At 37.9% G+C, this 27,555-nt stretch overlaps 2 protein-coding genes across 3 annotated transcripts; one reads left to right on the forward strand and one right to left on the reverse strand.

The window, feature by feature from the left end:
• Positions 1-2,016: 2,016 nt before the first annotated feature.
• On the reverse strand, positions 2,017-26,278 carry LOC103995751 (mediator of RNA polymerase II transcription subunit 25). Of its 2 annotated transcripts, XM_009416434.3 has the most exons (15): positions 25,839-26,278; positions 24,404-24,434; positions 21,924-21,987; positions 20,648-20,778; positions 19,561-19,770; positions 19,399-19,464; positions 16,997-17,222; positions 10,185-10,252; positions 9,283-10,092; positions 8,654-8,707; positions 6,618-6,646; positions 5,536-5,604; positions 5,333-5,417; positions 2,740-2,826; positions 2,017-2,651 (listed from the first exon to the last, which is right to left on the reverse strand). In XM_009416434.3, exons 1-15 carry the CDS (start codon positions 25,934-25,936, stop codon positions 2,244-2,246), a joined length of 2,436 nt encoding a protein of 811 aa, XP_009414709.2. In that variant the 5' UTR covers positions 25,937-26,278; the 3' UTR covers positions 2,017-2,243. The 2 variants fall into 2 exon arrangements, with proteins under 2 accessions (XP_009414709.2, XP_064936970.1); XM_065080898.1 differs by lacking the exon at positions 19,399-19,464 and having other exon boundaries at positions 25,839-26,072.
• Positions 26,279-26,529: 251 nt separating this feature from the next.
• Positions 26,530-27,486, forward strand: LOC103995749 (pathogenesis-related protein PR-4-like). The gene is made up of 2 exons (XM_065080899.1): positions 26,530-26,906; positions 27,218-27,486. The coding sequence occupies exons 1-2, from the start codon at positions 26,655-26,657 to the stop codon at positions 27,398-27,400; spliced, it is 435 nt and encodes a 144-aa protein (XP_064936971.1). The 5' UTR covers positions 26,530-26,654; the 3' UTR covers positions 27,401-27,486.
• Positions 27,487-27,555: the final 69 nt, after the last annotated feature.

Raw genomic sequence — 27,555 nt, forward strand, 5'->3', positions numbered from 1 at the left:
AACAAGCTTAAAGAAAAGTGAAAGAAGAAAAGCAGCTTAGGCCATTATGTCAATAACTTCTTGGATACATGATCTGCAAATAAAAGCTATGATGATTCATGTTGAGCTGATTATGCAAGAACTGTAAATAAAAGCTATGATGATTCATGTTGAGCTGATTCTGCAAGAACTGTAAATGAAAGCTTTGATGATTCATGTTGAGCTGATTCTGCAAGAACTTGGGTAGGTAGTAAGAAATCTTGTTTGAACAGGTCTAAAGAAAAGTGGAAGAAGAAAAGCTTAGGCCATTATGTCAATAACTTTTAGGATACATGATTTACAAATAAATGCAATGCTGATTTAAATTGAGCTGATTCTGGAAGAACTTGGCTAGGTTTAAAGAAAGTGGAAGAAGGAAATCCTAGGCCAATTATGTCAAAAACTTTTTGGAGACATGATTTGCAAATAAAAGCAATGATGAATTAAATTGCGCCGATTCTGCTAGAAGAACAAAAGCTTAGACCTTTAGGCCAAAATAAAGGTGAGGATGCTTGATTTGCACATAAAAAGTTATGATGGATGGAGTTCCAACTGGCTGTACATGAGCATGGCTTCCTACTCCAGAACTCTCAGTTCACAAAAGTGGAAGTAAAACTCAGGCCAAACTTTAAAGATACTACCTGATTTCCAGAGTAAAAACAGCCATGAGCACCAACGTGATGCATTCAAGCTACCAATTGTTTGGTCATGTGATTGAATCATCAGTCACAGTAACTGGGAGTGGGTGGATTTATGTTCAAAATCTGGTGTAGGATAAGGATATTTTTCTTGGACAAGAAGCTTCCTCACTGGCATCAGAAGAGTTACCTAAGAACTTGCACAATACATCTAATTTCCATCAGTGGTTGATGACTTTAAAATTGGGTCATGCATGGTTCATGTGGATGGATTGACCCTAAAGTTATCTCTGTTTCAATACTGCCAGAGACAAATTACTTTTGTCCAGATTCTGAATTCTTCATGAGATGATCTGCTTGAAACCTGTAATGGTTTATATTCTGATTAGGAACTGTTGCATTTTATGCTAAGTTGGTGACATGTACTTATCCAATGAATCTATTTTATGCTGCAAAACTTTCCATCACTGGCTGATAACATTAGAACTAGTTCAAGGTTCCATGTGGTGGTAGTGATCCTAAAGCAATCTGTGTTCATTACTACCAAAAATTAAGCAATGAAGATGATGGGGAAGTTTGTATTAAATAATGGAAAATTTTCAATTCTATTGTTAAGCCATAACTATATTTTTTTTAGCATTAATTATGAATACTACTATTTCCAACAACATCATCATCCATGGACTGAAATCTAAAGAATCCTAAATATTCTTTGCTTCCTTTTTTACTTCCAACTTTCTGTGAAGTAAAATAAAAGCCAATTCATTTTTGCACACATCGTGTGATAGCGAATTTGGACAATAAACATCCATAGCGTTGGTACTTTAAATAGAAAGCATTTGAGGGCAAAGAAAATATCCAACACTAATACAACCTCTTAGAGGAATATTGTTATTTAACGATGTCGATGAGATTGTTAGTTTATGTGAGTGATTATGCGAATTCAAATGTAAGCCAGATGCCAAAAAAAAAAAAAAAATCAATACATGAGAGATTATACCATCTAAAATTATTAATTTTTATAATTAAAATAAATTTTCATCACATCAAAAAATGTTGTGAATGAAAAACTTATCCCAACTCCGAGTCGGATGTCTCAGCAAAAACATTTAGAAATACCAATTCGACAAACTGAAATGCCCAACTGATGCTTTAATAGACACAAATGTACAACGAGAAGAGAAAACCAAGGCAATTGCAAAATTCTGAAAGTCGTAAGAATATTCTTTGGTTGAGAACAACAAGAAGCTGTAATATCTGAAACATGATATCTATTTAGGTCTCTTTCTACCTTCTGGTTCTGGAAACTATGATAAGACATGGATGTTGAAGGTGATGGATGAATGTCCAGGCAGCAAAGGAAGAAAGAGATGGTATTTTAAACTCCAGATGCTGAGAATTATCTGACTGCTTGGGTTCATGTCTCCACAGTCGTGGTGTCTTTATGTACACATTGAACATACGATGAGTTCTACATTTGAAAGAAGGAAGCATGTGGTAAGTCGTGATACAATCATCGTCGTCGTGGTACACAGAGAAACAAAGCAGACCTGACAATTAAAGCATGAAGACAAATATTCGTGTGTTTTAAGGTAAAAATGCCCCTCCAGGCATGTTGGTTGGCCCTGCTTGGGATAACTTGCCCTGCGTCATAATTTGAGACCTGCCATGCCCTTGGATAAATGTCTGACCCATTCCCGTGCCAACCATTTGCTGCTGTTGTTGTTGTTGCTGCTGCTGCTGCTGCTGCTGGGGCTGCGATTGCTGCTGCAACTGTTGTGGTTGCATATGCTGATGCTGTTGTGCCTGCTGTTGGAGAAGCGAATGTGATTGCGACTGTGGCTGAAGCTGTTGCTGCTGAAGCTGCTGCTGCTGCTGCTGCTGAAGCTGCTGTTGCTGCTGAAGCTGCTGCTGTTGCTGCTGAAGTTGTTGTTGTTGATGCTGCTGAAGCTGTTGCTGTTGACTAGAGACTTGCGGCTTGAATACTACCATATCCTGGAAGAAAAAGAAATGATCTTAGTAGTAGAGCTACATATACAGAGTATAGCAACCATAACACTGTCTACAAAATCATGGAATATACCCCAGGGAACAGCATGCCAATTAGACGGCCAGCTTTGTCTGAGACAGAGAGAAGCAATGTTTGTGAAGGTAACTGGATGACTGCACACTGCAAAGTTTATCACATAGGACATTAGTTTTGACACACTTATTCACATAGTTAACTGGATCTGTCATAGTACGTGATAAACCATAGTAGAAGAAGATCTCCATATTTAGTTGCTTGAATTTCTAATATATCCATATGGCTAAACCATTAGTTTGAGCAAACTTATATTGCATCCACATCAACTAATGACAACAAGCAAATCAAGTTCTATCCAAACCATCTCCAGACCAGTGTAGGTCTTATACATAACGGTGTTACTGGTCAGTACGGACCACAGAGAAAGAGGGAAAGAAGAGGGGAGGAGGAGGAGGAGGAAAAGAGAGAAAGGAGGAGAGGGGGCTGGGGAGGCCATCTGTTTTGACAGCTGCTATGGTTGTCAGCAGCAGGCTGAAGATATTAAAAATTAAAGAACCACAGTTTTAATGTAGTCCAGGTGACCAAGGTGATGGTTCTTGATCAGACCGATAAATACCAATCTAAGGGTCCAACCTTTTTCTTTTCCCCAATTATGATAGTTCTAAAAAGAATCATGCTCAAAACCTCATTAAATTCCCTAACCACTTACTGTAATGAATATCTAAACAAAGATTAATTTGCACCCCAGACAAGGTCAGCAATCATGGTTAAGTAGTTCTTTTTGAGGCAAATATCAATAATTAACTAATGATCTGTCAGGTACGTCTAATGCATGAAACTCATGCCGATGCAAGATCGAGAGAAGGTCAATTACATTGTCTTACGGCTTTAAAGGGAGAGGCTTCTGTTCAAGTAGTTGACAAACTGTATCAGACAAAATCAACTAGAAGAAAGAAACAGCCAAAATACATGATGATCAGCAATAAAGGAATATCATTTAAATGATAGAAATCTATATAAACGAAAAGCAATGCAGAATAATTTTCTGATACACAGACAACAATATTTTAATGATCCCAAACCTTTCCATATAATATTAAATTGCCTCATTCAGCAAGAGGATGAGGCACCAAGATAGTGAAATAAATACCACAAAATTAGGATGCACAAGGATTCAGACAAAAGATTGGAATGAGAAGCTCCCAAAGTAACATCAGCAATACGATATACATTTTGGGAAGGAACAGTTCCTATGAATAGATCATATGTCTAGAAAAAACACAAGACCTGTCAGAGAATCTAATGCTTAAGATATATGTCTCTACTGGTCCAAAAGGTCCAGTTAATCTATTATGATCCAAGAGCGATGCAAAAGATCTAACATACTTCTTTAAAAACAAACATCGAAGGCAGGAACTACTTCGAGGCAACCATAAGTTTCCTTGCTAAGCATAAGATGAAAAAGGAAATATCAATGTAGGACCTGTGCTTGATAAGAGGTCCATAGGAAGGCCGCATACTGCCTCCTTAGTGAAGTTTACAACAAAGAAATCATTTAGTGTACCAAGTGCCACAAACCTTTTACGAGTTCTCTTAAAATTGACTTGAAATGAACCACATTGCAGAGATATGATTGGAGCTTTGAGTATGAAAAGGTTTAATTGAAGTTCTACAAAAAGGGATATTGGTCACATCCAATCAACAGCCACTTGGCAAGAAGAAAGTATGATGGTAAATTTAGCAAATTGAATTTTTGAGAGTAAGCTTGAGAAGTGGAGTGAAGGTTGAGATGGTGAGGCAAATAGACTGAAGTCCTAAGTTGGATATCAGAAATACGGCAGACCACCAGGTTACATAAGAAGGATCTAATTAATTGGTTGAGAAATTTCCCCATGTAACACAGAATGGAATAATAGGTGTCATGCCAAGATATGCCAAAGGGTTTAAAATTTCAGTAACCATACCCATATCCCTTGACCGGGCTGTTATGGTCCAATACATACCAACACAGTAACGGCATATAGATCAGCATCGTGAAGGGCAGACGAGGAAGATGAGGCTGAGCATTACCACCGGTCCAGCGGCAGTGGGCAACACAAGGCAAGGATCTGCCAAGATGAGAGAGAGAGAGAAGGAAGGGGTGGTGGAGGCGGGTAAGGGTATTAGAAAACCTAAAGTTGCCCTTTAACTAAAAAAATATCAAACTGGAACATGTTTCTACAGGTTATTAAATGGTAATCTAATTACGATTCGGATCATGCAAAAAGCACTAGTCCATGTTCTGCCTCCAATGCATACCAATCTTAAATACCATGCAATGCATACCAGTCTAAGCAAAATTTAAAACCCCAATACCAAGTACCAATTAGAAGAGTAGGGAGCATTTCTCCATAGAAACAAAATTTTGAATTATTTTCTTGTTGCATAGTACATACTGTGCATAAACAGATCAGCATGCTTCCATACCACAAAAAGTAAATCTTCACTCATGAGAAAAGTTAGCTACAAATACAATTTTGACCATGAACCTTCAGTAAGGGAAAGAGGCATCCATCTATACTCTGGATGATTGATGTAAAAATATATTACACTGAAGAGGTCCATGCTAATTTACAAGAGAAGATTAAAAGTGTATTAGTCCATGACTTACAAGTTTCTTTTCTTGCAGCTGCCCAAGAAATCCATGCTGATTTAGTGTTCGAAATACTAAAAAGTCTGCCTTACCAACATATTGCCTGTATTGGAAGTAAAACAAGAAAACACGAAGTTTAATCTACCAACATGAAAACCATGGAAGAATTTTTATCAAGAAACATTATGATGTTTAATAAATGCAGAAAGTTGATATATGACTTGTTATTCATATGCTCTTGGGCAATGAGACGGACAATTTGCATCGTCATTGGCCAATCTGCTGCTAGCCTGTAATTGGACAGAAGCAATGTTAGACTAACGTGTTTTATGCCATGAAATCAAATCATTAGAATTCATAAAACATCAGCACTTAACATTTGCCATAACTAGATTCAAGACCATAAATACACCACCACAGTATGCATTTCAAGTTTCATTATAATTCAAGAACGAAACTTTCTAAGAATTAATTATATAACATGTGCTAATATAAGCATCATAAAAACATTCTCATCAGTTATTTGAAGGAACCAAGGAGTTTAGACTTTGATGGTAGATAGTAACACACAATGTGCATGTATGCACACACTGAAAGCACGAACAACCTAGCATCAAAAGTTTAGATACTACTACAATCTATTTTGTCCATATAAATGTGTATGTACTCCTCTTAGATTCTACAATCCACTTTTTGTCAGCATATACAAATTTGAATGCAGAGACCAAACAAACATCTGATTTTGCAACCATATCTGTTTGTCATGGATGCATATATGTATTTGAATTGGATTTATGGCGGATTTAGATGTAAATTTACATATATCAAATATATCACTGTAGAAGGTACTTACTAACTCCTATCAGCGGCATTTCTTGATGATGACAAACATAAAGAAATACAAAAAATTGAAATAAAAGAAAATGCAATAATATTCTACATGCAGAAAGGGCATCTCTTAGATTAAAATATGTAAATTAAGTACTTTGATATACATTTAGCAATCTGAATGCATAAAGAACTAAAACCATATTCCCATCCTTATTTGGAAGGTACAAGATACTTAAATCTTAAAACAACTATGAGCATGCAAGAGAAACGTATATGCAACCATATTCTTCTCAAATCAGATAAAAAAATGAATTGGGCAGATATCATTCAAGACTCTTTCATCTCTAATCATGTTGCTGGCAAAAAACTAATTAGCTTGGCAAGACTATATAATCGGGTCAAAGTTGAGATCCATCAACAAGAGCTTCCTATCTAAAATGGCAAAAAGCAAAAGAAAGCTCATAAAACTTACGAGTCTGAGGCTGATTGACTCCTATATCCCTGGAATGTACAAATTACACAACAATCAATATGCAACCAACTAGACATATAAAAAGGTTGATGCACATACAAAAACTGCATGAAAAGGTTCGTAATGAATTAATTCCAAACACTTGCTTTTTATAATAAAATAACATGGCACAGTCAGATGGTACTATTAATACACTATGGACCAATGAAAAACCTACTTTTCAGATCTTTTAGCCATATAGAAGATAGAGTTTGACATGCTTTGTCCTGTTTGAGCCTCAACTGGATATGACAAGTTAAAGATTCAACTGAAATATAAAAATCCCAAAACCTCATTATTACAACCAAATTCTAGAAGAAGATCAAAGTACTAAACAGTTGCCACCTTAAAACGCTAAAAGGTACCAAATATGGGGTGTAGGGCATGCTTTTCATCCAAACCTCTAAAGAACATGCTGCAAATGGAGGTATGAACTCAAAATCATAACTGGGATGTGGTACCAAATGAAAAGACAAGAAAAAACTAATCTTATCCTCTTCCTCATTTTGCCCTTTTCTTTCTCACCTCTTCTTTTTTGTTTTCTGAGTAATATATTCTGGTGTACTGGTATTCACAAGACAAATGATGTCATGTTATTTTATGTATAACCCAACTAATTACACAATCAAGTTAATTCATGTAAGGCCAGTATAAATTTTCATAAAACTTGCAATTTCTTGTGGTAATTTTAGATGGTACTGGGAGCATAAAATGGTTGGGCTAGATATCCACCCATGTTGACCACAATAATTGAGCGTAAGGATTGACAACATAACATGACATGATGCCAAGGGCATGCCATACATAGGCAAATAGGTGTCCAAGGCATCCTAATATGCACAACCTCTATGATGTAGCATGTATCCTATCACATGTATGGTGCCTCTACTGTCAAGTCAAAATGTATCATGTCAGAACTCAATGTATCTATGTGATTAGTTAGATATTTTTAATTTATGCACTCTGATAGGAGAATTTGATGTGATAACATCCACACCATGTATTTGAATTATGACTTCCTGTGGATATGTCATATGTGATCATACTTTGTTCAACCTTGTGTACATCACAGGATCTCGTACAACATATGTTTGTACCATAGAGTTATCGCAGAAACAATAAATAAAATGACAAGTAATAGCAAAAATTTCACTGAAAATACATAAAAATTCATTATGCCAACTTGAATCTCAGGCCCTGATGAAACTTTAATTGATCCTATAAGTTAAGACTCAACTAAAAAGAAACAAAACTAAAGTTGGATTGCCTACTATCCTGAATTATGTAGTTTCATTACCAGCAAAAAACAATAAATAGAGAAGGCAAAAGATTAAGCCATATGTAGCTGTAAACCAAGTCTCATCACCATTTAAAAGGTAACTGCAAACAGTAGCTTTGGCATTAACTGAGCCTCCAGTTATTTAACTGGATTACTACTTGTTCAGGACAAGTTTACAACAATTACAAGAGAGTTTTTGAATACTGGCCAGTACCCACACCAGAATTTTATCAGACTGATATGCACAAGTTGGTATACAATACCCTAAGCACACAAATAAGAAAAATATTAAAAATTAACAAAGCCATATGTAGCTAAAAATAATAATCATCGCCTTTTAAAATTTTTTCAGCAAATTATACTTTAAGCAGTAACTAATCCTCCAGCAACTTGACTTAATATTATTCATCTAGAACAACTTAATTACAAGCACAGTCATAAAAAAACCAGACTGCTACCTGTAGCAGAATATTATTAGATATGTACAAGCCAATCAGTATGGTACAGCACCACGCTGCACAACAATAAGAAAATAAATACTTAAACATCATTTTATATGTCAAAACCAATTCATACAGTCAGTACACCTGTATACCATTATGGTATCAAACCAATATGGTATGGCTAGTATAGTTAGTATACCGGAGTGTCAAAAACCATGGTTAGAATGAAAGTGTTGCAAATAAGAGTTCTGAATTTGGTGAACCCAACAACTTACTTCAAGTTTACAAATAAAGACAGGTTGCCCTTGTCTCTGTCCAGACAATGATCCCTAAGCAAATCAAAACAAATCTAGATTCAGAAATATGTCAATCCACATAGTAACATATTAATGACAACATACAAGATTGACAGCAAACTTTGAACACAAGTAACATTTAAGATGATAATTATGTGTTAAAGGTGTAGCTTAACTTAAGCATCAACTAATACACTAATTATTTGGCTATAGTACCAAGAAAGTTGAACAAAAGGAAAGCACAATGTGATAAAAGTTCATGACACCTTGCAAAAAATAAGTAACGCACATATATAATGCCATCACATGCCATAATTTACGGATTTTTTTTGACATATTGGACCACGATACCTAACAGTATACATGATCAAAAATAAAATGTTAACTGTGACGCTTCATTTTCAACACATGTAAACTTCAAACGAGAATAAATTACAAAAACATATGCCATCAACTAGTTAACTTAAAATATATAAAGTTCCACTGGAACAAAATTTTCCACAACTTAGCCATTTGCCTCCAAAATGCTCCTATGACTTAACTTGCTAAAGATGCTATCCAATTTTCCAGCGTATTATTAATCAATGGAAGGACTAGAAAAAGCATACCTCCCAAATTTTAAGATATTTGGACTGGGATTGTTGAATACCAGGGGCATGTTGGGTCAATGACATGTTAATTGCAGAATTATTGGCGACTCCAAGAGAATGTACCCCAGATTGTTGAGTCATTCCTGGTGTTGGAATCATGGTTCCAGGTCCAGAGGAGACACCACTGGGAACAAGATTGTTCATCATGTTTTGGTTTATGGTCATTCCACCTTGGCCAATCTGTGCACCTGAGCCCAAAGTTCCCTGTCCAACATTAGATACTGACTGACCTACTGGTATATTTCCCTGAAGATTATTCAGTGTTGATGAAATGCCAATGTTTGAGTTTCCAGATAAATTTGAAGTAGCTGATGCGAGTGAACCAAGTGTTGTATTTTGTGCAACTTGCGATGTAGTCATCAGTGCCCCTGATACAGGGACTGAAGAAATGCCTGTTAAAGCAGATGATGACATTCCACTAGATATCATATTTGACATGTGCACTGCCATAGGTGTTCCACCCATTGTTGGAAGTCCAATAGAGCTCCCTCCTGCTATAGAGGCAGAGGTCATCACTTGGCGATGTTGGGAAAGATTATTTAGAATGCTAACATTTGCTGGAGCTGGAACTGCAGGACGTGATGATTGTGATATAGGATTCACTAATGGTTTAATCTCCTGTGTGGTGTCAATACTAGCATTCATTTCCTGAGAACTAGATGGCGAAGAATTTTGTAGACTGGATATTCCTTGAGACGCAACATTAGCAACTGATGGTAGATGCGAAAAAGCAGGTCCAGATACCATGGAAGAAACAGTTGTGGGCTCCTGAAAGATAATAATGGTAACACTTACTCCATTAAGTAAGAAACATCATATCATGAAAGAGCTTCAACCATGGAACTACTAAAGACTCCTACCACTTTTACAGTTGCTGTGGGGATACTTCCGACAGTTATTGGTTGGCGGTTCATCATTGAGCCATTAACTATGAAAAGAATACACAAAATGTCAGCCATTACTAGATTGACAATAAATTAAGAACAAAAATTTTAACAATTTTAACTTTTTTTCTAAAATGAAATAGTGATCAACGTGTAACTGTATTCCTACACAGTTGAGCTTTTGCAAGATATAACAAACATAACATGCAAGTTATCATAAAGCTCAACTGGAAAATATATATCGTTAAGGATAAATAAAGAAAACAATAGGATAATTGTGCACATACAGAGATTGGTGCTATCTCTTGATTTTACTCTTTAAGAACAAGACATTATCAAAGCTTATCATCAGTTCTTACTTCATATTAACCAACAATCCATCAATTATTTCATATCTTAAAATAATTTTTTAACCTTCATGCATTTCAACTAAAAGTGGTGTAACCAATTGTCACGGACAAAGTTATAAATAGAGTGTTCGATGTAATGCTCGTGTATGTTCATGTCTTTTGGTTTTATTCATGCTTTGCACGGCATGTAGAGGGATTGCAGTAGATTTGACAACCCCGTTTTGGTTGGCTTTTGTGACCGTTTTAAGCTTGTAAATATAGGTTGTATGCAATCATCACGCAGAGGCAAAACTGTCCAGAAACAGACCATCCAAACAGTCATTTTAGGGGTTTTCTAGCTCCATAGAATGGTGCAGAGTGTCTGCCAGCATAGCACCCAGGAGCTACATGAGTGGCACATGGCTAGATGGGCCCTTAGGGTAGTGTCTAGGACTGGTTCGTGCCTTGTTCCGCAGTAGTGCCATGTGGGCACTTGTGATGATTTTTGGTCGCGGCGAGCTACCTTGGACCCTTTGTCGTGCGACCGTTCAGAGCTTGCAAAGTCTACGTTTGTAATTTGTATTGTCTATCAAGTATTTGCGGAAATGACTGCTGGTGAATCCTGAGTTAAATGCTTTCTTTAACTCTTCTCTTTTGTAGGTCCTTAAGGGACCATAAGAGGTTTCAGGAAGGCTAACCCTTTACGGACGAATACACAAGTGTGCCGCATGACATAGGCAAAACCAGCTAAGCTCGTGACAGATGGTATCAGTATCAAAGCAAGATAAGCGCACTTAAAAACAATTGGCATCCAAATGTGGGGGACCTAGAGGGGCTACGTTAAGGGCAGTCAACACGCCCGACCGTTTAGGGGAAACAAACGTTGAGATGTAAGGAAATGAGTCGTTTAGAGGAGTGGGCATCCGAGATTAGTATTCAGAAGAATAGCCAACCTTTCACGCGAGAGGCACCACGAGGATAAGTGAGCTGGGAAGTACATGTAGCGCATAAAGATTGGGATGGCTGAGTTCGAGCTACTGCTCAACGTTGGCAACCAAACTTGATAGTGATTAAGGCAAGCAGGGTGCTTGTCAAAGGATGAGACCGTGCAAGTTGGGATGGGTTGCTCAGCGACCGAAAAAGTTATACGAAACTCATAGTGGTGAGAGGAATTGCTAACTCGAAGAATTCGATACTCATGCAAAGGCTTGTATGCGGATGATGGATTGTTCGTGGCCATCCCAAGGCGACCGAAACTCGACGCCATGGAGCATTGAAACTTTTTCTTCAGTATGGAAGGATACGTTCGTAGGAGGTTGAAGTGTGCAACGAGTTCAACATGTTGCTAGGCCTTGAGAGGCATAGCAAGAGCTGTATGGGCGAAGAGTCGTAATCTAGCAAGTGCATTCGTGGGGACAGAACTATATACAGTTTGTTCAACAAGGCAGAGTACTCCAAGAGGATAGTATCCTTCGAAACTTCCAAAGGGAATGATGCAAAGAGAGAAGTTGCTACAACGGGACAGATATCCAGGAGAGATAAGTCTCGGTTCTCCAGAGAGAGAATCATGTGCAACGGACCACGCATGTTGAGGAGGGGTACCTCAAGACAACAACTCAACAAAGCTCAATTGACCGAGCGAGCGACAAGAAATCATCGCACGATCTCGCATGACGTAATGTGTTGGTAGAGACATTGCGAGATCAAGTGAGAAGTGATCCAAGGCAACACCAAACGAAAGCACATGTAGAGTCAATGTGGAGATCGGATCCAATAGAGGACTGACCCATGAAATGGTGGGTGCAAGATCCACCATCAACTCAATGTAAATTGAGGAGTAGAGTTACTTAGGTGAAACTTAGTGAAGTGTCCAAGTGGCATGAAGGGAGTCAACATAGAAGACGAAACATGAAACAAAGGCACGAAGCTTTCCTTGGACAAAGATCAAGGACATTAACTCTTGTAGAGGCAAGAGCAGGATCATGTCATTCTATGGGTCCCTTATTCTGATGGAGCAAACTCAACCTGTATGGTGTCAAAAGTCGAAGGGATCTTCGAGGCACGTGCACCTTATCTCAGTGAAACATTTGACGAAGGAACTAAGACGACTCTTCTTGCGGAAGCAAAGTTAGCGTCAAAAGGCCTTGGCACGGGGCAAGAGGACGTAGAGGCAAATACTCTTGAAGAATATGCTACGATACTACCATTTGAGTTACCGTGAAGGAAGTGGTGCGCAACGAAGATTGTGTTAGGGGGAGAGCAAAGGCCAAGGATTCAAACAATGGCGCACCAACTTTAACAAAGTCGGTGGACTTCGAGAGCTGCTAGGCGACGGACTGTCTTAGAGCTGTGCTTCGTTTGGGTGTGACCCGAGAGCAGGTGGATGAAGGTCGATTGCTAAAGGAGCGAACACAATCGAAGGTGGTGGAGACCCTGCAATATGCTAATAGAGGTCATACATGAAGAGATCGCAATCCAAGTTCATCACACAGATCAAAATGCAATGGAGATGTCATCAGGAGGCATCATGGTATAGTGGATCGTAGTGGAACAATTTGAGGCAATGCGACACCGGGAGAAGTCCAACGAGGGGCTTGATCATACGAAGGTATGATCGGGAGCTATTGTGAGCTCTAGTTCGGTGAACAACATGACGACAAATGGCTATAGATTCAAGGAGTGAATGTCATAGTACCACAGAGGCAAGTATTCCGTACGTGCATCGAATTTTGCATCAGATAAAAGCCTTGGTCATCAGCATATGGGAGTTGTGTACCACTGAGGGAAAATTTCGAGTGCAAGTACCAGTGAGTTCCATGGGGGGTGGCGGTGGGCTTGATCATACAGAGGTTCTAGAGAGTTAGACTATTCTAGAGCTCATATTCGTTTAAGGGAGTCCAACAAGTCAAAGGATAAAGCCGAGTAAACAAACATTACCACTGAAAAAGCAAAGGAGAACAGAATCGGAACATGCCCTACAGCATGATGGTGAAGCTCATGCATGAGAGTTATAATCTGTTTCTCCATCGACCAGGAAGAACTGCTCGGAAAACACAAAGGTGTTGAAGCATGTGAACAAAAAGAGGGAGGAAGTGATGACACGGTAAGAGGACTCACTTACCCAAAACTAAGCACCGGTTAGAATAGAGATGGACTCAAAGGAGTGCCAAAGTGTTATAGAGGCAAATCTACTAATCGTGAAGAAAGAGATGCAAATGCGAGGCAATGAATAGTAGAGCCATGGGCATGACAATGCCATGGTAACACAGAGGTGGGACTTCTGTGGAGTCATCGATCCCTTGCTCTCATGGTGGGAGAGCGCTTAATCGTGAAAGGGGCCGAGGAGGTGGAGAATGCAAAGGCAAACTCCAAGTACCGAGACAAAGTTGAAGGGCAGAGGCCAAGGAACTTCGTAATATCGGTGTTAATGGACTTCTCATCAAAATAATCGGAAATGAAAAACTTCGGGTCGATGCATGAGTGCTCGGCCAAGGCACGAAGTAGGTCATACACGATGCTATACCTTTTCTACTTATAGGAGTAAGCAGCAGAGATGATGAAGAAAACGATACAATCCCAAAGGCGACCAAAACTATTGGAGACTTGCTCCAAGTCGGGGCGAAAGCTTTGTAAGTATGAGCAAAGAGCAAACAAAGGCTAGTAACCAGCTCGATGCATGGAGTACAACCCTCGAAGAAACGGACGAAGTCGAGTAACCTTTGCCTTCTCAACTCGAGAGAATAAACGAATCTGAGTTACTTAGTTCTCTTATTTATCCAGTAGAGAAGCTCTGCATAGGTTCAAAGACCCTTCGAAGAAACTTAGTGGAAGACAACAGTTGTCAAATCCTCACCAAAGATGATCGGTGCTGTCGAGAATAGACTGTTCGCTTCATTTCCCAACAGGTGCTATCGAGAGTAGACTGTTCGCTTCATTTCCCAACAGAATGTCAATTAAAAGCGAAAGTGATGCGAACTTACTTAGAGGTGGCAACTAAGTAGAAGAGGAATCGATGGATAATTTTACGGAGGAAATACCCCAAAAAGTTTAAAGTTTGCAAGGTGATGCTCGTTAAAGTTCCAACAGGCATCCACCCAATTCAAGCGGTATGAGACGTTTAAGAGATTAGCGCATAACAAGATAGGTCTTTTCCTTCATCTGAAGGATCCGCATAAACCAACAAGGATCAGCGCAACTCGACCGACCCCACACCAAAGTCAAAATCATTAGCAAGTTGAAACAACATGGTGGATCAAAATTCAACTACTCAAAAGCAACAGTAGAGTGCAGTTGGGAGCCAATAGGGCATTGCAACTGGAGCAGAAGATTGAAGATTTAGCAAATGAGAGAAGATGCAGCGTCCGCAAAGGTTTCGACGAGGACATCGAAGAACTAAGTGGGGGAGAATATCACGGACAAAGCTATTAATAAGGTGTTCGATATAATACACGTGTATGTCTGTGTATTTCGGTTTTGTTCATGCTTTGCACAGCATGTAGAGAGCTTGCAGTAGGTTTAGCAACCCCATTTTGGTTGTTTTTTGTGGTCGTTTCAGGCTTGTAAACACAGGTTGTGTGCAGTAATCTCGTAGAGGCAAAACTGTTTAGAAATAGACCATCCAAGTAGCCATTTTACAAGGTTTTCTAGCTCCTCAGAATGGTGCGGAGTGTCAGCTAGCACAGCACTCAGGAGCTACCCGGGTGGCACATGGCTAAATGGGCTTTCGGGATAGTGTATAGAGCTAGTTCGATACCTTCTTTCGCAGCAGTGTCATGTGAGTACTTGTGGAGACTTTTGGATGCGACGAATCACCTTGGACCCTTTGTCGTGCAACCGTTTAAAGATTGTGAAGTCTACATTTGCAATTTGCATTGTCCATCAAGTGTTTACTAAAATGACTGCTTGTGGATGTTGAGTTAAATGTTTTATCTAACCCGTCTTTTCTTTTGTAGGTCCTTAAAGGACCATAGAAGTTTCGAGGAGACTGACCTTTTGCAAACGGATACGAAAGGGTGCCACACGACTTAGGCAAAACTAGTTAAGTCTGAGACACAATGTATGGATGGATTTCCCATGAATATTTGTCTTGAATTTAAGCTTGCTACCTAAAGAGCTTACCTATGCATACACGAATATATTATTATATTATTACTACTAGCATTTATATTACTACTAGAAACAATTGAAGGTGCCCTTATATCATATGAAAGTAACTTCACTTTCCCATGCACAGTTACCAGGCTCCTAACAAAATGATTGTCACTAGCTCAGCTAGGATACAACACAAAATGGTTAACATTCCATAATAGCTAATTCAAATATTCTAAATGAGGTATAAGTCAGACTATGGTCCAACAAGAAGCAAACAACATGAAAAAGCACATTACCATTGCTCAATATGATTCCAATCAAGCAAGTCACCAAAGTGCTCACCAAGGTGCTCAGGCTAGGGGAGGCAAGGCCTAAGAGCCTTAAATTGAGGCAAGTAAGGTACCTTCACATGGGATAAGTGGCCCTTGTTAAGCCTGAATAACTTATCTAAAATGTCATGTTAATTATAGTAGACTCATCAAGCCCTTGTAAGCCAATTCAAATCTTCCGCTTCAAATATAGGACTAACCTAAGGGTGTTAAACTTCAAGATAACCTACGGTCTAAAACCAACCCCATAGTGATTGGAGCATAGGGCAATGATCATGATGTTATCTCTAGCTCAAAGTTATAGACATAGGCAGGACAAATATTCATCCATAAACAAAAACACATGCATGGTATGTCTCACAAGGCCACATAAGGTATGCATATCATGTTGGTGTGGAATTATCAATGAACAACACAGATTGAACTGCAAAGTTCAACTCCGTGTATAATGGTATTTTGAAACATTAGAGCTGTTTTTCAAAGTAGTAATAGGCCTTTGCTAATGACAAGCAAAGTGCCATGATGCAGGAAAAGGTCTGGCAACTTGAACTCCTGCCACTTCCATAATTTCCAGAGTTTGTGGAAGTGAAAATTTTTTACTTCTTGCTTTAAGAAATGATTATATTTTAGAAAATTGGTCCCCGCAACACTGACTATCCAATCCTTATTAAAAATTACAACCAAAAATGTTGAATTTTTTAACAAAATGATACCAAACAGAATGCAAGAATGTCTGGAAGCTATATGAAAAATTCTATTCTCTCATCTTTCTGCCCTCAAAATTTTACTTCTACTTTGTTTGACAACCATTAATTGTCTTCTCTTGTTACAATCAGTCTACTAACACAACAATTCATACAAGAGAAACAGAATGTCCTAACACTTTGTCTCCTGTAGAAAAAAGATTATCTTAAGGCTGCAGGAGAACACAAACCAACATGATTGTATAAAGTATCTAATAAAGAATTTTTCAAATTAGCAAAAGTTGTTTAGATAGTGAAATCCATTGAATGTCACACATCATCCAATTTAAAATAACCTGAAGGATTCGAAGTTGCAGGTGGTCCTGAAATAGGAGCAGCAGAAGCCCCATCTAACTTCACAATTCCTTGATTTGAGATGCCCTGATTATGTGTCAAGTTTGGCATTGAAGGACGGCTTAGAGCAGCACAAGCCTCCTTAAAGTTCTCAGACAGTAACACTAGATACTGAGGATTTCTGACATGATCCACAGATGGATCTAAAGCACGAGGATTTCTCTTTCCCTGCAAAACAACAATTGCTTTCTAATCGACCAACCACTGTAAATAACATTGGAAGTTTATATAAGATGATTTATGGAAAAACAGCAAACAGAGGTCAAAATGAGATATCACATAAGGGAACAGCATGAGTTGCATGACTTAAAAAAGGTGGCAATATGCAATAGAACCACCGAAAGAATTGGAGAATGGAGAGTAACAACTTGGAGAACAGTAAAGCAACTCGAACAAATTGTGATATAAAAATTGCTTTTTAAATGTAAACAGAACTGCAGAAGAATAAAACAACCTATTCAATTAAAGTGGAAAAAAGAAATAATTGATTGCAAATCTTTGTTGCAGGTCATTAGAAGTATTGAATAGCTAACAAAAACCTATGGTTGAGAAATTAGAAGAGAAAGCATGTTTCAGTACATCCATACATATATGTATGTGGGAAACAGAAAGTATAAACTAAGAACCACAAGACAGAGGGCTAAAATTTTCAGGGGCCAGTATGTCAGAAGTGCACTGGACATGGCTAACGTTTTCAGCAGCTGAACAGCACTGATAGTGCTTGAAAATGGGCACCCATTTGCTGTTTTAAGCTACAGTGATAAACTGCCCACTAGCTGAAACTTTTAAATTAGGGTTGACTTCAGGGATGACAGAGTCAGTAGTTATTTCCAGTAACCAAAAAGGCAAAAGACGAGTAGGACAACTTCACGTTGTGAACTTGCTGGCAACAAAGTCCAAGGATAATGTTTGCACATTTCATAGAATATATCTAAAGAAAGAGACTGTAATTTTGACATCAAAGATCAAAAATTGTATGAACATAATAATAATAATGGATAATAATTCATCTAAAATGATTTTAAAATAACTTACAAAGACATTTTTTTTCAAAGATATTAACTTAAATATATTAAAAAATTGTTATGTATATGTAGTTTTAAAATAGCAATAAACCGCCATAAAGCCCAGATTGTTATCTAATTAATAGACAAGTGAAGTATAGGCAATGCAAAGATGAATAAAGAAAAAAAATATTCAAAGAGAGTCTATGGAATTTGAGATTAATTGTAAATCTCACGGACATGTGCTAAGGAGATACATAGATGTTGTGATTAGAAGATATAACATATTTCCTAGTAGTAGTACGAAGATAGATAGATGGAGACTTTCTTAGACTCTTAGTTAATCTAAGAATATGACATTTTCCAAGACTCAATGACCACTAAAGATCCATATAGTCGATCCCAAATATTTAGAATATTACGACTTTGTTATTGTTATATTGGATTACATAAAGGATAAAGTTTAAGCCCTCCTCCTCACGTTGGCAATAGATGAATTTACTAGTCATATACAATATAAACTTTGTGGTGTATATCACTCACTAATAAAACTGTTTTATCAATGAAAGTTCAAAATAAAATTAATTTGAACCTTGAGTTATGGAGAACTAAATATTTTTAACTAAGTAGAAGTAAGATTGAAAAAAATTATAGGTAACTAATTTTTTAATTAAATACTGAAAATTTTAGTAATCATGATTTAAAATCTTGAATATCAGGCTTGTACCATTTGTTGGCTAGATCAATTTTATACCACCATAGGGCACATGGTACACCTATACAAGCTACGATACCATAAAAAGGGGAGGGGAGGAGGATAAGAGGAGATAGTGAAGAGGAGCATTCAAGCCAATGGTGGCAACCAAGGAGTAGCATGCGAGAGGCAAACATCACAAGGCATTGAGCGCAGAAAAATAGAGACAAAGAGAGAGAAAAGATGGCACATGCTAATCATTATTAACATGTATCTTTTACTTGGAAATACATACTAAACCACATACTATATTAGCACGTGTCTCCAATCAGGATGATTAGCATGTATCTTTTATTTCAAAAGCATGGGACAACTAGGTACAATTTGGTATGCACCGACCGATAATTGATCAGTATATTGGTACAGACCGTTAAGGAGAACCATGAAATAAACCATATTCCGATCAATCTTAAACAGTACCAATGTGGTTCAGGCACACCATATTGGAATTGGCTGATATTGCAAAGTGCAAACTATATCTAATTCTTATATATGTGCAAAGACTTTGCAGTAAATTCACATCAGAGAAGCATGTTATTGACTAGAAATAAGAAGTGTATAGTTTGCAATGGTACAACAGCAATACCGCATTATATATTTCTCTCAAATTTGGTAGTTGCTTAGGTGAAATCACTGACAATGAGACAAAACACTGCAGAAAGAACAACAGCAAAGATCAACATAATAGCACTATAAACATTATTTCTAGAAACACAACAGAATAGCTTGTAAAAGTATTCCTTATCACCTGACCAAACGATTTTGCGACAGTCTGAGCATCTGCAAGACCATTTTCTGTTTGTACTTCGCCAGTCTCCTTGTGCTCTGAAGCTGGAACAGGAGGCCGATATACAGGAGTGGGTAAAGGGTGGGGATTGCTTGCAGCAACAAGAATACAATGTTTCTGTGTCTCATGATTTTGATGATTGTCGGTTACGTTTGAAGCAGCTGAAAACATCTGATATTGGAAATGATTTCAGAAGATACAAAAACCGCATTATGACAATAATAGAAAAGGTGGCAGATGCATAGACACCACTCAAATAACAAAAGAAATTTAAATAAAAAGAAACCCTAATTCCAGAGTGGAACGCATTAAAATCATGGGCGTAAGTTGCAATACCACCATGCATTGCTAGTGAGGGCAAAAGTGGCTTGATACAGAAGTGTGTACCTCATTATTGTTCATGATATTGCACTTTACATGCATGGCACAATGCACAACCCACTGGTTGACAAACAGATAAAGTTGATAACTTGCCTGAGCACATGACAGGAGGCAACAACATCACGTGGTATATTATATATAATAAGATACACTAGCCGAGTGTTCTAATTAAGTCCAGTTTTGGGTGGGTAGTCTTGGGAAAAGAATTCCAACCAACTTAACCAACCAATCCCTCCAAGAGTTAACAGATTTTAGACGTATTAAAAGTGCCCAATCCCATTACCTTGCATAAACCCCAATACGCATATGAGTTTATAGGCACAACAAGCACCACCTGCAGCATGCTTTGCCAGAAAACTTAACCAAAGATAAAATGTAACAAAAGCAATATTACAATCCATAATGAAACAGGTTATACTTTGTGTATATTTATTGCTCAGGTCAACTCCATTTTTTATTGTTTAGGTCTTTCTATTGTCTGCTATTTCCAGATATTCTCATCATGATTCCTAGGAAGTTGGAATATTTTAGCAATTATCTTGTGTCCTAATCTGTGTATAATTTTTAAAAGAAGATTGCATATTACTATAAGCATCAAGGTCTAGAATACCAACATTTTAAGAACTAAATTTAATATTATATAGCAAAGATAGAGCTTAACTCATACCATTAATGCTTCAGAAAGACCTTCAGCAATTGCAGCTTCAGTGAAACCACCACCAGTAAAACGCATTGCTGACAACCACTGAAGGAAAACATCCAGATCTTTCGTCCAACCACTACGATCCACAACAAAAGCTGTAACAGGAAGTTCTGAACTTAGATTTAACAGTACAATTTGAATCTAGGATTAAAAAATTCTTTCTTTTTCGGGTCAAAAGAGATTCCATATAAATAATATAAGGTATAAGATAAATGCCACAAAGGAAGCTCTTTAAATTCATTTGGTCAAACACTCATTTGAACTTTCTTAACACCATTCCCCAAAAAGTTAGATCATGCCATACAACTAATTAGTCCTATTTGACTGTAGGAACTAGAAGCACTAAGCTACCTTAATGCAAGATTTGCAATACCATGTGGTACGGTGTGAGCAGCATATTCCAGTCTGACATGTTATTGGTGTACAAACAGTGTAAACCGGGTGATATGCCCAGTACCAGACCTATATCGGCTGGTACAGGTCTTCTACCACTCAGTACACATGGTACAGGGTCAGCACTGCTCGGTACAGGGCCCTACAGGCTCTATACTGAGCAGTTTCTGTTTTGTTATTTTTCAGCTCTTTAAGATTTTTTCGATACCTACAAACGTACAAACACCCAATACACTGGCTATGGAACGCTACCATACTAGTCCAAACCGTAACCGGTACAGTACCAATACACAAAATTACAAACCTTGCCTCAAAGTATTGCTAGAATATAGTATAACAGCCACCGGCTGAGGTAAATTCTCCTCGTACTAAGTTTAATTTTTGGGTAAATACGTTAGGCATGTCATTTAACAATTAAAAGCCATATTTAAAGCATTCTAAAGTCTGTTTCCATGGTATTTTTAGGGAAGATGATATCAGCAAAAATGGTTTTTTTCCCCCTCACATAACCTCTAAGTAGAATACAATATATGTGATTGTATAGCTTTGAGGCTATATTTAAGATTGGTAATTTTTATTCCAATAATGAGTGATAGAATAGTAAATTTTCTCTCTTGTTTTCTCTCAGGAGGTTTTTTCTCTTTCTCAAATTAGAAAATACCTTGATAGGCAAGTCTTCTTCTATCAATTATCTACGAGGTTCAAGAAACGATAATATATTTATTTTGTTAAGAAAGCATCGATCTCATCTTGCTCTCAATTAAAACAAGAAAACACCAAAATGATTGCACTAAACTATTCTCAGAAATCACTAGCAATAAAATGTGAATGAATATAGAAATCATACCACTATAAGGCCCATGAGTATTGAATACAACCAAAGCAAGCTCAGGATTTGCTCCATTTAGCTTCTGTAAATAAGTAAATCAAAAGAAGCAGGGTAATTAACTGGTCACAAGAATCTGATGTTACACCTGACAAATCTCATAGTCAATAGAAATCATAAGTGTTGTGTTGCATCTAATTAAGTCATAAATAGTTGTTCTCTGTCCTGGTATTACATCCAATAATGACGAAGTTGTAGATAACTTGCAACCAGAAAACATAATTGTCTAGGACTTTATTTCACATGTGATTCAGGCTTCATTGTGAACAACTACAGCATTTGATACTAGGCAAGCATAGGAAAAAGCATTAAAATAAAATAAAACAGACCAGTGTGGTCACTGGTCAAAATAACTATCAAAACAGGAAATATGTTTTTTATATAATGCACAAGCAACAGATATTAAACAGAATATGAAACAAGCATATGGATGCTCAAATTGGGCAAAAGAGAATGCAAGAATCCTCCTACAACTTCAACAGATAATTACTCCATGCTTCAGTTCAGTCACATGCTTCAATTCTAATAAAATAAATTCCTCCAGTACAACTTCAACAGATACCAACAGACAGGACTAGCGGTACTTATATTCGTATCCTAAATGATAAGAGATGGGGCACAAAAAAGGAAGAAGTAATATATGCAGCTGATCTAAAGAAAATATGAACAATAGATGAATGAATGAGGATGCAAGATGGTGAAAGATGAGAATGCACAACACTTCAAAGAACAACAACTAGCTAAAACCTGAAATACTTTACCCAGCCAATCCTCCATCCAAGAAAACAAAAAAGATAAAAGATGCTCACATTGAAACCTCAAATCACAAGCTATTAACTGGAAAATGTATAACAATGTGCATAAGTAAAATATATTCTCATACATTATACATTATAGAAAAACATATTAAAGCAATTGTATGATAAACATAAGTATAAATCGAAGGCAAACATAAGTATAAACATAAGTGTGAAATAACTATACATATAATTACTTTCAACATGGGAAGTAATGGTTTAATATATTCAAGAAATAAGAATATTATGGTCGAGGATTGCCTTTTCGGGTACTAGACCCATTTCGGAAATTTGTTGGAACGGTATGTATCGCTTTGTACCGGTGTACCAATACATGATACACTGATGCATACCGGTGGTTTGGCAAGGAAGAAAAAGAGGAAGAAGTGGAAGGGGCAATGGAGGAACAGAGGTGGACGGAGGAAGGAAAAGGAGGAAAAAGTGAAGGAAGAACAATAAAGAAGCAGAGGAAAAGAGAAGCGGCAGCGTACCTGCAAAGCAGCGACGGCAAGACAACAACTTTGTCAAAGTGGTAGCGACAACGGTGAGGAAGTGTCGAAGGAGTAGTGGCGAAGTAGCGACGGCTAGGCGATAGCATCTTACATGAGAAACGTGAGCCCTAATCTATTTTTTCCTTTTTAATGTTGATTTGGACAAGGCCCCACCATTTCTTTGAATTTTTATTAATTTAATTGGATCGCCCGAAACAAGGTCGTCTGCATATCGGCCCATGCCCAGACCAATACATACTGCCGGTACCATACTGTTTCAGGCAGTATAGCAAACATTGATTATGGTTCTAATATTTCCAATCATCCTATTTAGCTCCCTTGGCATCCGATTTAGATTGACCCAAAGCCCCCTTGTCAAACCAATTTGCCTACACCTACCCAAGATTTTTGGTCAATCCCCCACACAAAATCAAAGTGTTTTCCATTCAACAACACACCTTGGAACAGGGCATCATATCAATACCACACAAGTGTGCTGATACATACAGCTAGCCACAGACAAAATCAGCATGTATTACTCTTATTTTTTACAGTGAAAATTGATGATAGTTATCTATATTTGGTGATTGTATTATTGTGAACACACAAGTATATCTTTTCATTCTACCTTCGGTCATTTTAGCATGTTTGAGGTTATTTCACATAAATTATTATACTAACTAGCAACAGTTTATTTTAGATATTCTTCTCTACAAATCTGCTTTGGAGTATCCATCACAGGGGTCATTCAAATATTTGGATCAATTCCCAAATAACAAAATATGGTTACATTGTTTATACAAATATCTACTAGAAGAAGATTCCAAGTCTTCATGACTTTTTAAGTATCATTGGGAAAAAAAATGACTGTAAATCTCCAATACGATGCATCTCTGCTACTGGAATGAGAATAATGATTTTGTGTAATTTACAAATATATCACACAAGCAGGACAATGGTTAAGAACGCTCGGGTAGAAAATAAAATTGATCTATGATAGCTGAAAATGCCAAGCTCAAAAAGTATTATTATCAAAGAAACTAGAAAGTTAAACCACAAAAAAGTAGAATACTGTCATAATCATAAGATAAATAAAATCATGATAGCTTTTAAATTTCAATGGATCTAAATTTCTATTGGATTCAGAAGTTACCTGCCCAGTCATCTCATTTCCATAATAGTACCTAAAAAAGTCCCATAACATGTTATCATTCTTAATTAAAAGTCATAATAACCTGTGAACACTAACCAATTACCAATTCATAAAACAAGTTAGTTCAACAAAGGAGTTGAAAATTGTAATGACAGTGATATAACCATAAGAACATGACACAATAAACCAAAGTTTTTAAAGCCTTGGAGCAGATAAAGGCACGAAGATTTCTTCAAGACTAGTGCAAGGTATGAGGCAAGGTGCACAACACAAGTGCTTATTAAAAGAAATAAAACCGAAAAAAACATATAAATGAATTGTAATTACCATCAATAATATTTAAGTACCAAAAATATACATTTTGCCCCATTAGAGATATTTTCCGATCTGATACTCATTTTCTTATCCTTTTCCTTTCTATTCCTTTCTTTGTTCTTCACAAACTCTAATCATCTCTTCCAAAATCTTGTAAAAAAACGATCCAACCCAAACACAAACCAATGTGCAGATGAGTACAGTACATCCATAGAGTAGAATATACCTTGGTATACAAATGAGAAAAGAAATATTGTCTTCATATTGTCAAATGGTCAGTAAACTACTACTATCAGTAAAGTGTTGAACCAGTTGATACATACAATCAATACTTGTTATCTAGATACATTCTCTTAATTGGTATTTCATCTTGTTTTCTTGTTACATTCACTTTTCTGTATCAGAATTCCTCTATAAATGCCAAAATCCTTCCTGATTTTTTACTCTTGATCTTACACGATTCTTGACATCTAAATATTATATTACCTAATATATGGTTCATAAGCACAACATAAAATGAATTCTTGTTTAAAATTCTAATCCTCAGAGTTTAAAATTTAGGCAAGATTTCAAACGATTCCCCAATATCTACATTCGGACTGATACATTTACAGAGCCTTATTTCCAGGAAGCTATTGCTTCAGATTGATTGGTGCAACTTTCAAGGAAAAATATCCGGATATGTGGTCTGAAATTGTTGGCATAACCATTCGTTACTCATCATGTGAAATTATTACACATTGCTCGTGTGATATATCTTTGCCACGAGAGTGGTACCTAGAAAAGAATCAATAGGCATTCCATCAATTCTTTAAATGTTCATCGGTTCTTTGGCAAAACCAAAAACCCTACTTAAGTAGTTAAGAGATGAAAAGTTTGATCACAGATGTTATGAAGCCACTAAAATACAAACACCCTGCCCTTGTATGAGTATTTTCAACGATGACAATCGATCGAATCGTAATATTACAGGGTCATTGAAACCAGGATTCTAGTTCAAACAAGCAACGAGACACCACAAACGATAATACAATCAAACCCCATCACAGAATCCAAGAACAACGATCTAACTTCAAGAAACCGAGAAGAAAAAGAGGGATCACGAGTTCGGGGAACCGACCTGATGATCTTGTCGAGGTAATCGGAGAGGATGGTCTGCCAGTACGGGCCAAGCGCCGCCGTCCCTTCCACCGCCACGATCAGCTGCCTCTCCGCCATCCCTCCTGCTGGTCCTCCTCGGGCGGTTTCTAGGGCTCCGAAGGGTAATTATCGGGCGCTGGGCTCTCCTCCTCACAAGAGAGACGCTCCTCCCTCTACTTAATGACCCCCTTCCTCCGCCCGTCCGCTGTTCGTTTCGGAAGACAGGGAGGAAAAGGGAAAGGAACTAACAGATGGAGACGCGCGCGCACCGAGTCAACCTTGGCATGCAATCAACTGGGAAAGGACGGATTTCTCTTATCTTAACGGGCGGGACGCTGCTCCCTCTACTTAGTCGCCTCCCCCATCCGCCATCGATCGCCCGCGGCAGCTTCTTCTGGAAGACGGGAAGAGGAAAACTGAGATACGGTCTCACCGACTCGCATTCCTCGAATGCGAGAAACCGGAACGAACCGACTCGCTGGACCAGCTCGGGTTGGCCGGTTCGTTGACTGCAACAACCCTCTTGCCCCGGCCTGGAAAATGAATCGATCGGCTCGCACGAACCGGCTTGACCCGTTTCCCGGCTCGCCAATGACCATTTTGATTTAAATCAATTTTATTATAAGATGCTAAATTACTAAATGATACACGAATGCTTACTTGCGGCCATCAAGCTATGGTCAACTCATCACCACCGCCACTTGACATATTTTCCTAAGGGGGTCATTTCGTCGAACGCTTAAACGGCATCCGCAAGTAGAGCCCCCCCCCCCGGCTCTCCGTCCAAACCAAAGCCATGGCGAGCTACGTCGCTGCAACGCTGCTGTGCCTCATCGCAGCGGCTAGCGCGCAGGAAGCGGCGGACGTGCGGGCGACGTACCATTACTACTATCCGGAGGAGAACAATTGGGACCTGATGGCCGTCGGCGCGTACTGTTCGACGTGGGACGCCGACAAGTCGCTGGAGTGGCGGGCGAGGTACGGGTGGACCGCCTTCTGCGGCCCCGTCGGACCGACCGGCCGAGACGCTTGCGGCCGCTGCTTGCTGGTAAGAGATCAACTGATTGAACCTTAAATTTAACATTTTCCAAAAACATTATTAACACTATGAAACATATGGAAAATATTGCGAAAAGAACATAAGAGATTAGAGAGTAATAAATATATTTCAGTGTTCTTCTATTTCATCCTAATAATAAAAATTAAATATCCTTAAAAAATCGTCATGTCTAATTAATGAATAAAACTTTGATAATTTAAATAAGTGGTCAGATTTGTATTTTATTTATATATATAAAAGCTATGAAGACCTTAATAATCTTTTTGTTGGGATAATAATTATACGGATAAATGGTGCAGGTGACGAACACGGCGACGGGAGTCCAAACGACGGTCAGGATTGTGGATCAATGTGGAAATGGAGGGCTGGATTTAGATTGGGAGGTCTTCTCTCAGATCGATACGGATGGAAGTGGGTATGAGAAGGGCCATCTGATGGTTGACTACGAGTTTGTTGACTGTGGGGGAGATTCGTCTTTTTAGCTTAATGTTTTTGTTTCCTGTTGTAACAATGATGCTGATGCTATGCTTTTATCTATGACATGATGTTTTGTGTGTTTCAAAAATTATATTTTATTGTGAGGTGGATCTCAAAAACACTCACTCGTGTTAGTTATTTGAGATTAAATATATTTATC

The sequence above is a fragment of the Musa acuminata genome, chromosome BXJ1-8 (assembly GCF_036884655.1).
Source record: "Musa acuminata AAA Group cultivar baxijiao chromosome BXJ1-8, Cavendish_Baxijiao_AAA, whole genome shotgun sequence".
In the NCBI taxonomy this organism is placed as follows: domain Eukaryota; kingdom Viridiplantae; phylum Streptophyta; class Magnoliopsida; order Zingiberales; family Musaceae; genus Musa; species Musa acuminata.